The sequence below is a fragment of the Myotis lucifugus genome, unplaced genomic scaffold, assembly GCF_000147115.1.
Source record: "Myotis lucifugus unplaced genomic scaffold, Myoluc2.0 scaffold_22, whole genome shotgun sequence".
In the NCBI taxonomy this organism is placed as follows: Eukaryota; Metazoa; Chordata; class Mammalia; order Chiroptera; family Vespertilionidae; genus Myotis; species Myotis lucifugus.
The window spans coordinates 11,555,403-11,566,521 of record NW_005871070.1 but is presented as its reverse complement, the minus strand read 5'-3'; the positions used below and the strand labels follow the sequence as shown (position 1 = coordinate 11,566,521).

Below are 11,119 nucleotides of genomic sequence, written 5' to 3'. Positions count from 1 at the left end.
TAACGACCTGCACACAACACCGAACACACATGGAAATATTTTGTAAATATACTCATTACTCCCGATGATTGGATAGGCTCTTATGTATCCAATGGATACATGGTAATCTGGTGAAGGGAGGGAGGGAGTGAGTGAGGGAGGGGAGGGGAGGGAACAGCTGGGAGAGGAACTCCCCATCTCCGGTGGCCCACCCCCCATGCTGGGCTGCAATAATTTCAACTTACAATCTGAATGTCTCGTTCCACTCGGGGTTGAGGGAGCACTTGATGGTTTTGGTCTTCTGTTTGCTCTCACTTTTGGGGTCAGGAATGAGTTTCAGTTTCACATAGGGATCTGACAAGCCATTGGGGTCCATGGGGACAAGGTTTTTAGCATCTCTTACTGGAAAGAGAGAAAGCACTTTCAGCATGAATAACGCCCAGAACGTTTAAGCACCAACGGGCAATGGCTGTAGAGACTGTGGGAGGGCTCTTGGCACCACACTCACTTAATGGGAATTTTATTTTATTAACCTCAATAGCTAAGATGTAAGCAAAGCGAGATAAACTGATGAGATGTGGGCTCTGCTCTGCATTGGTCTACAATGGATTGCTGACTTTCTGCACTCGCCCCCTCCACCCCCAAGGTTGACTGTCCGTTCTCTGAGTGTGTTTCCACAGAGGCCACGGGAAGACTGGCACCTTCCATTTAGCACCATGTTCTCAAGGCTCGTCCATGTTGTAGCACCAGCGCTTCCCTTACGCTGACTAACAGTCCATTGTACGCACAGACCACTTGCTCGCACTCCTCAGCTGACCAGCATTCGGCTGTTTCCACCTTTGGCCATTGTGAATAGGGCTGCTATAAACATGTGTGCAGGCCTGACACAAAGGCTCACGTGTTGTATGATTCCACGGATGTGAAACATCCTGACCAGGCCATTCTCATAAACAGAAAGCAGACTAGCAGTTGCCAGGGGCTGGGGTAGGGGGAGAGTGGTGAGTGACAACTTAGTGGGTATGTGGTTTCCTTTACAGGCGATAACAATTTCTTGGATCTGGACAGAGATGATGGCTACGCGCACACTATGAATGTACTAACTGCCATTTTTTTCTGTTATGTGAATTTTACTCAATTCAAAAAGAAAGAGCTAGAAGAGAAAGAGATGTCCACTAAACCAAGGTACACCCATCATCCATGCAGCACCCGTACCCAGAACCCAAACAGCCCATAGAGAGGAGAATGGAAAAATACTGGCTCCACCCTCCGTCAAGAGCACAGCCTAGAGAAGGAAAGAAAGCAGAGGGCAGGGAGAAAGCAGAGGGCAGGGGGTGTAGGCGCTGGCCACATTACGGTGGGATACAACACCGGGCTGGAGAAACAGGAAGTAGTTCATTAGTAGCCAAGGGAAGGAGATGAGAAAATGGAAGTTGTGTAGATCTTGTGAGTTGTACAGATCTTAAGGATACAGTGCCAACCATCTCACTTGTGAAAAAAAAATCCAAAGTAATATATTGGGTTGAATTAAGCTACATATTAGAAGGCTAGTATATAATGACTCCTAGCAAGAATGCAAAGACGGTTCAATCTTAGGAAATCTATTGTTAAAATAGTCATCATATTTACAGGGCAAAGGGGGAAACCACCAGATCACTGCAGTTAGCTAGAAATAGCTGATTTCATTCACGGAATAAAGGGTGTCTGAAATAATAGCACCACAGTTAATGATAAATGCAATCCCTTAAATTCAGGAATGAGACAGATATTCATGACCACTGCCATGATTCAACATTGTTTATAACTGTACCAAAAGTGCAATAAAACACTGGAAACAGAACTTGGCATAGCAGGGGATAAAGCACTCGGTACTGCGGCATCCTCTGCTTCCACCCATCATGTTACTTCCGATGGAGCCTGTCATCCCAAGTAATGACACCTCTCTCTCAATCCATTCTCAGTCCCCACAAATCTTACACCACTTCTTTGCATCTCATTCCTGCACCAGGAGCAAGCGTGTTTCCTTTGATTCAGTTATGTCCCATAGCAAGTCCCTACTATGTGTAGGCATTCTGCTAGGAACAGGGGACAAAAGGGACAACATAAGATGCTGATCCTGTCCCCAAGGAAGACATAAAACCAAATTTATGCAACATATAGTTGATTTCTAATGACACAGTAGCCAGGTTGTACAGTGTTGTGGATACAGGGCTGCAAGATGCCGGAGTCTGCATCTTCCCTATCATTACTTCACATTCCTGAACTCAATTTCTTGACTGATAAAATGGAGGTAATGCATAACTCATTGGCTGTTAGGAGAGTACAATCAGATAGAGAATATACATGTTTGGCACAGAATCTGGGGCCTAGGGAATAGTCAATAAATGCTAGCTATATTACTGTTATTTCATTACTAGAAGCCCAGTACACGAAATTCATGCACTCGGGGGGGGGAGAAGGGGAGGTCCCTCAGCCCAGATTGTGAGAGGGTGCAGGCCAGGCCAAGGGACCCTACCGGTGCACGATCAGGGCTGGGGAGGGACGCAGGGGGTTGGCTAGCCAGGGAGGGACCGCAGGAGGGCTCCAGGGCATGTCTGGCCCATCTTGCTCAGTCCCGATCGCTCAGACCCCAGCAGCAAACTAACCTACCGGTCAGAGCGCCTGCCCCCTGGTGGTCAGTGCAGGTCATAGTGACTGGTCAACCGGTCAACTGTGTGCCCCCTGTTGGCCAGTGCACGTCATAGCAACTGGTCGACCAGTCGACTGTCTGCCCCTGGTGGTCAGTGCACATCATAGTGAGCGGTTGAGCAGCCTTAGCATATCATTAGCATATTATGCTTTGATTGGTTGAATGGCCAACCGGACACTTAGCAAATTAGGCATTTATTATATAGGATTATTTTATCATTATTACTCACAGCCCTCCTTTAATAGATTTGTCCATTTTTATTATGGAGATTTAACCATTTCTGAATGAACTGATATGAAGCAGTGGTTTCTCTTCCTGAGAACAGTGCATCTGACCTTTGCACCTGACCCCTTCCGGGAGCGCCTTTCAAACCCCAGCATGCAGCGGGTCTCTCAGGCTGGGCGGCAGAATCCCGCGCCCCACCCTCAGACAGACTCTGACTCAGTAACTCTGGAGTGACCTGCTCACCTGCTTTTCTAACAGATGCCCAGGTGAGTGCATGCACAGAGCACCGTAGGTAAAGTATAGCACAGTAGGTAAAGTATGCATCTGGTACAAGTCCTTAGGATGCCCGTGCAGTCTCCCCATAGTGCAGCGGTCTCAACTGGTGGCCACAGCATGTTTAACACCTGCAATTCCTGACTGTTTAGTCAGGGCCACTGACCTCTTTTCCCAGAGATTGTCACATAAAAAATGACAACAGCCAACACAACAATAGCTAGCCGGTGTGAAAGAATCCAAATTATACCTATTTTTTGTCAGATCGGCAAAAGCTATTTAATACATTTTGGTGTGCTGCCGAATTTTAGTAACTAGTTTATACGCCATGAGATAGGAAGGTTGAGAATCGCTGCCATAAAACACAAACTCATCTCAAGAGGACTAGCCCATGCCAGCGGCTGGGCTGGGAGCTCAGGGGGACTCCTCCACCACATCGTAAGCTGCACAGACACTGGGCTCAGGAGCTCTGACGTGCCGGGAAGCTGGCTGACTGGCCACACCTATGCAAGTGGACACAGCTCATCTTCTCTCCGCCAGGACTGGGCCAGGGCCGCACCCTCATCCGAGCGGAACTGACACGGCACTGTCACAGGAGAGCACGCGTCCCTCGGAGGGTGACCTCACAGCTGCTCTGCACAGCAAGAGCACTGCATTCTCGAGCCAGTCTCACAGCTAGTGGTGTGCAGTGACCTGCCCTCAGCGGCTGCTTCCCGTGATCGAGGCTGACTCCACCCTCTCCCGGCCCTGAAGGCTCCTTTCCTCCACTTTCTCGGTTCCGCCCTCTGCCAGGGCCAACAGTTTCTGCGGGAGGAATGGAGCGGAACTGGTTCTGGGACTGAGACTGGGGCGCTCACATCTCCAGGAGCCGTGGCTCCTCACGGCTGCATCATGAGCGGCTGACGGCAGTTACAGGCCTGACCCGCCTAAAGCCGTTCAAAGTCAAGTCCTTTTCCCAGCAGCGAGAGAGCCGCCGTGTGTGGAGGAAGCCTCTCTCGAGCCCACGCATGGCCATGGACTTTGATTTTCCTTGAGAAATGCTTTTCTATCTGGTTAGTGTGCTCCCCCCGCAAAGTTCACTGCACCGCTGGCCGCGACGTGGGTGTGAGCACATCGACTTACAGGAATGCTTAATCTGAGGGAGAGGTAGAGCAGCCTGGTTTGGGGGTTGTGAGCAAAAGAGACCAAATTTAGCCTTCTCTCTCACATTCTGAATTTATTGCAAAGAGAATGAATCCTTTTATTAATGGAGTATTCATCTTTTTAAAAATTCAGTATGCCCCTGTCCTGCCCTGGCCAGTCTGGCTCAGTGGGTAGAGTGTCAGCCTGCAGACTGAAGGGTCCCGGGTTTGATTCCGGTCAGAGGCACGTAGCTCAGTTGCAGGCTTCATCCTGGCCATGATCAGGGCGAGTGCAGGAGGCAACGAATCAATGTGTCTCTCTCACATCAATGTTTCTCTCTCTGTCTTCGCTCTCCCTTCCACTCTCTCTAAAAATCAATGGGGAAAAATATCCTTGGGTGAGGATTAACAAAAAAACAAACAAAAAGAGGAATCCATTGTCCTGGCCTTGAGGGACCCCATCCTGTTTCCCAAAGACTGTAGAGCAAGGGGTCTGCAGAGAGATGCTTAAACACCCAGGGTCTGCATCACTGAGCGCTGGTGAGCCACGCATGGACACGGGACACCCTCAGCACGTCCCCCAGCATCCAAGCAGGGGTGGAGGGAGAGAGGCTGACCAGGTGAAAAATCTCATAGCCACCATCTCTTCGCTACCCTGCCCTGCCCTTCCTCTATTCCAGTGACCCCGGCCTTCGGTTAAACCCCAAGGGGAGCCCACTGCCCTGCCACACCTTTTTAAACTGCAAGCTTCATTAGCCCTCCTCTCGTCAACCATTCCTGATTCCCGTTTGCTTATTACTTCTTCTACCACAGGTTCTCTGATGCCGTGGCAGTGAACACTGGCTCCATCAGTCTCCTTCCAGCCCCTTTACTGGCCTTCCCCTGGGACCTCATCTTATCTCTGATGACAACGCAAGCACGCCCGGGGTCTCCGCCAGCCCACAGTGGGCACGTGGTGGCCACAGGCCCCTAGGACAGCCGGCTCCCTGTCCTGCTGGCGTGGCGCAGCCTGCACACATGGGCCTATCCATGTGGAGACAGACTTCCCGGTGGGAAGTCGCGGTGCCATTCTCGCAGAAAGCCTGTCGAGCCACGGCTACTGAAAGGACGGTGAAGAGCTGGTACCCGGGAATCAGAACGGAACTGGCCAGCTGGCCTTTGGAGTCAGAGACCTGGGTTTGAATCTTGCCTCTGCCCCAACTCACTGTGGACGAAAGGGGCCACATGCTAATCTGACAAGCAGCTCAGGGGAGGCCTGCATGATGGTCCTGCAAACTCAGACCTAAAGTTACCACAGAGGATGGTCTGAAATTAAACTTTAAAAGCAGTTATGGTGGGTAGTTATGTCCTAGGCCGGTATCTTCACTGACAAAACCTTTACCTTAACTGAGTCTATCTGTCTTTTTGCATCTATGATAATATACCCTTGAAATGTCTGGGTAACTTGTAACTTCCCATTTTCTGGACCCCTTGGGGCACAACCTAATGTGCTGGGCGCCAGGACAGATACCACAAATTCATTCATTGTTATCATGTTAATTGTTCCTGCACCCACCTCACCATGTGTCTATCATTTTACCTTTTATCCAATCCCAGGGGTTTCCCTGCTTTGCTTCCTCCCGCCTCCCTAGTCTACCACCAATGGATTTTGTGTAACCCACTACATCCCTTTCCTTTGATTGCAATGTATAAATACAGATGTAACCTGCCATTCTCCAGAGTATTGTCTCAATTTGTTGAGGTTCTGCTTCTCAGCATATGTCGACAGTTTGGCTCAAATAAACTCACAAAAATTCTTTACAGGTTTCCATGGTTTCTTACTTTAACATCACTAACGGTGCTCTTAGAACATCTCGAATCCTCCGTGGCCCTGCCTCCAAAATGCGATAAAACCACACCCAGCTCAGAGGCCGGTGGCCGACCACACAGCGGCCTGTCCAGGACAACAGCCTCCGTCTGTACCTGCTGTCCTTTCGCTTTCAGGAGCCCCAGTTTGGACGATAAATTATATGGCCACCCTAATTCTAGGGGCTAACGTAGAATGTGAAGCACATGGCAGAGGCTAACAACGCCGGCTTCCTTCCCCCTTTGAGACTTTAGATGACGTTATGTAACTGTCAAGCTACATCTCAGCGCTAAGGAGTGCCCCTCCAATGGGATTCTGCTACAGATGCAGTGGGAAGAGGCAGCATGGGAATGACAGACAACCTGCAGCCACACGTGAAGTCCACCCTTCTCATGCCAGCCTCTCTCCGCTCCAGTCCAGCCTGCTGGTGTCCCACCGCCCAGCACTTCCTCTGAACAGCCAATCACCCTGTACTTTTCCAACTACAGCTGACATTCAGTATTGTTTTATACTAGAGGCCCGATGCATGAAATTCGTGCAAGAGTAGGCCTTCCTTCCTCCGGCTGCCGGCACTGGCTCCCTTGCAGCCCCAGCTTCGTCTGGAAGGTCGTCCGGAAAGACGTCCGGTCTAATGAGCATATTACACTTTTATTATTATAGATTAGTTTCCGGTGTACGGCATAGTGGTTAGACATTGATACGATTTACCAAGTGTTCCCCTCGATTTCCCCACCTGGCACCAGGCGGAGGTATTCAATATTAGTGACTACACCCCCCACGCTGTGCTTTACATGTCAGACCACTTTGCAACTGCCACTTTGTACCTCTTAATCCCTTCACACTTTTTATCCAACCTCCCAACCTCCTCCAATCTGGCAACCATCAGTTTGCCCTCTGTACCTATTACAGTCAAACCTTGTTTCTCAACCGTCTCCCACCTCGAACAATTCAGTTCTCCACCAAGTTGCTCACAGAAAAAATGTCTCAGTTTTCTAACCAAACTCGGGTTTCCTGACAACCCTTTCAGGCTGACACCTCAGCATGACAAAAAGCGTCTCAGGCAACAAACAAAGGAGAGAACGCCTTTGTTGCTGGAAAAATCAACAATTAGCACAATTTTAAAGCATGTAGAGGCCGTCAAGAGTGCTGAGCGTGTGCAGGAAGCAATGATCACAGGAAGTTGAGGAGGTAGAAAAACTGTTGTTGATTTGCATAAAGGAAGAGCAGCGAGCCAGTGACAGCATCTGAGCCAGTGATGGGTGAAAAGTGAAGATGCGCATGCGGACCTGAGAGACAGCCTGGGAGGAGTGTAGAAAGTGGTTCCTTCAAGGCTAGTGGTGGATGGTGTCATGCGTTTAGGAAAAGAAGTGCTTATTTATAGATTAAATGGATTAATTCAATTTACATTATTCCTAATAGGAAAAACGATTCAGGTTTTCAAGCAAACCGATTCTCGAACAGCCTTCTGGAACGAATTAAGTTCGAGAACCAAGGTTTCACTGTAGTTTGTTTCTATTTTGTTTCTTTATTTTGTTTTTTAGATTCGACATCCAAGTGACATCATAAGGTATTTGTCTTTCTGTGTCTGACATTTCACTTAGCATAATGTCCTCTAGGTCCACCCGTGTCACAAATGGCAAGATTTTATTCTTTTTTTATAGTCGAGTAAATTCCATTGTATACATGTACCACCTCCTCTTTATCCACTCATCTTCTGACGGGCACTCAGGTTGCTTCCATATCTTGGCTATTGTAAACGATGCTGCAATGAATATAGGAGTGCAGATATCTTTTTGGATTTCTTTGAATCAACACCCAAAAGGGAAATTTCTGGGCCACATGGTAGCCCCATTTTAACCGATGGAGGAACTTCCACGGTGGCTGCACCAATCTGCAATCCCATCAACAGTGCTGAGAACTCCCTTTTCTCCACATCCTCACCAGTACTTGTTACACAACCCAATAATATTCTACCTTTTTATTTCCTTGCTCCCTTTATACCATTTTTTTACCACATCAACTCCCCCCACCCCCTCCCCATCCCTTCACTCTGGGCCATGGGCGCACTGCTGTGGTGTCACTTCTTTCCTGTCCTGCCCATATGGAAAAGCCCTCCACTCTCTTCTGGCCAGAGGCCTGGACGCCTTTACCCTCCTGTCTATTCCACAGCGCACTCTGCACACCTCTGGGCCTCAGGGATGTCTGACTCGGAGAGTGCACCGAGACTCACAACACAGCTCGGCCCTCCGCCCAGCCTGCAGCCTTTTGGGGTCCCTAGTCAACCCCTCCCATTCACTAAGAAGCAATGTCAAGAGCTCATCATTTTAGGGTCCCAGCGGCGGGTTGGAAATTGACTTTTCATTTTGTAACAGTGTCTTTTGCAGAGCAAAAGTTTTTATTTTTTATTTTAATGAAGTTGAATTTATTGTTTTCTTCCTTTTATGAGTCATGTTTTCAGTGTCAGATCTAAGAATCCTCCGTCTGGTTCCAGGTCATAAACTTGCTCGCCTATGTTTCCTAAAATTGTATACATTCACAGTTTACATTTGATCTATGATCCATTTTGAGTTAATTCTTGTATAAGAAATGAGGTGGAGGTGGAGGTTTATTTTTTAGGATGTCCAACCGCTCCCATATCATTTGTTAACAGATTGTACTTTATTAATTTCACTAGAAGCCCGAAGATTCGCGCAATAGGCCTTCCTTCCCCTGGCTGCCGGCACCGGTTTTCCTCCAGCACCCGGGACCCAGACCTTTGGTCTGGCCGCAGCAGAGAAGCCAAGCCTCCAGGCTAGGCTTTTCCCCTCTGGCCGCAGCGAAGCTTCGAGGCTAGGATTTTCTGCTCCGGTTGCAGGGGAGAAACCAAGCCTCTTCAGTCTTCACTCTTCACTCTGGTTGGAGCCTTCAGTCTTTGCTTCCCACCTGCGTATGCAAATTAACTGCCATTTTTGTTGGGTTAATTTGCATAGTCATCCTGATTGGCTGGTGGGCATAGTGGAGTGACACCAATTTGCATGTTTCTCTTTTATTAGTGCAGATTGTTTTTAAAAAGCCATATATTTGTATGATGAGTATATATCTGAACTCTATTCCATTTCATTCATTTTTTGAATCAACCCCTTGGCCAAAACCTCATTGCTTCATTACTGAAGCTTTATACAGTAAGTCATATGATTGAGTACTTGTGATGCCTCCAAATTTATTCTTCATCTTAAAAAATGTTTTGGCCCTTCTAGTTTCTTTGTCTTTCCACATAAATTTAGATTCACTTTGTCCATATCAACCAAGAATTCTGCTGAGATTTTGATTAGAATTTCATTAAGTCTATGGATCAATCTGTAAGAATTCGCATCTTTACTATGTTGAGTCTTCCAGTCCATGAATATGTCTTTCCATTCTTTAGATATTCTTTGATATCTTTAAATGGTTTGTAATATTCAGCATACAAACCCTACACATATTTTTTAGCTTTATATTTAAATATTTCAAATTTTTAAAATAAATGGTGTTTTTTTAAATTTTGGTTTCTAATTGTTAATATATCAAAATAAAATTGATTTTTTGTGTGTGCTGACCTTATATCCTGCAATTTATCTAAAGTCACTTATTAGTTCTAGAAGGGTTGTGTTGTTGTTTTTTTAGATTCTTGTAAGTTTTATACATAGACAACCATGTTTCCTGTATATACAGTGAGTTTGATTTCCCTATCCAATCTATATTTCCCAATCTTTTATTTCTTTTTATTGTCATTGTACTGGCTTGGTATGCTAGTATGATGTTGAATAGAGTAGACATCCTTGTCTTGCTCCATAGCTTAGGAAGAAAGCATGCAGCCTTCCACTACTAAGTATGTTAGTTTTGTCTATTTTGTTTTTTTTGTTTTGTTTTGTTTTGTTTTTTGGGTAGATGTCCTTTATCAGGTCAAGGAAGTTCCCTTGTATTTTTAGTATGCTGGGAATGTTCATTAAATTTTGTAAAATGTCTTTTCTGCAACAATTCATATGTTCCTGTGGTTTCTCTTTCTTTAAATTATTAACATGGTGATTACACTGATGGTTTTTTGATTATTGAGCCAGCTTTGCATTCCCCAGGAGAAAACTCATTTAGTTGCAGTGTATTGTTCTCTCTACATATTTCTGGATTTGATTTGCTAGGATATTGTTGAAAATTTTTACCTTTACTTTCTTACGGGACATTTATCTATAGTTCTATTGTTTTTGTCTGGTTTTGGTATCAGGTTAATGCTAACCTCATCAATAAGTTAGAAAGTGTTCCTTCTATTTTTCAAGCATCAGTGTTATTTCTTCTTTAAATGTTTGGTAGAATTCCACAAGATAAATTTTATTTCAAGCATTTCTTTATCTGGCTTCCACAAATTTTGATACGCTCTAATTTCATTGGTTCAAAATATTTTCTAATTTTCCTGGAGACTTCCTCTTTGGACCATGGATTATTTAGAAGATTGTTTTAATTTTCACATTTTCCAGAGGGCTCTGCTGCCACGATTTTAACTTCTACCCAGATACTCTTTACTAAGCCTTAGGACATGGCACACAGCTCTCCACCAGACAGCTTGTACTGGATGTCCAATAAGTGTGACCCTCTAAACAAATCCCTGCATAGTCTTAGAAAATGTCTTATTAATATTATTCACTATAAAACTACGTCAAAGGAGAAAAGCCATGTATTATCTTTTAAAAATGACAAAAATGCAAGTGACAAAATTCGATAATCATTCTTACTTTTAACTCTTAGAAAAAGAGGAATGGATGGGTGCTTTTCTTGGCTTAGTAACTTATCCCAGGCCTTCCTCAGGCTCACTGGTAACACTCGAGCCTTTCAGGTTCCATTAAGGCCACCATCAAATTAAGAAAGCCCTCCATCACCATGGAGCCGAACACTGTTAGGACGTACCAGCCAACGCAATTACAGAAAAGTACTGCGAGGCGTAGGTGTTGGAAAGAGGAGACAAAATGAGCTAATGTCGTG

At 45.9% G+C, this 11,119-nt stretch overlaps 1 protein-coding gene across 1 annotated transcript in view; it reads right to left on the bottom strand.

Annotated features, from left to right (window-relative positions):
- PRKCB (protein kinase C beta) overlaps positions 1–11,119 on the bottom strand; it is a 100,771-nt gene that overhangs the window by 75,308 nt on the left and 14,344 nt on the right. Inside the window, exon 2 of the mRNA XM_023751479.1 lies at positions 225–381. Within this exon, the coding sequence (XP_023607247.1) occupies positions 225–381 (157 nt within the window). The remainder of the gene's footprint in view (positions 1–224; positions 382–11,119) is intronic.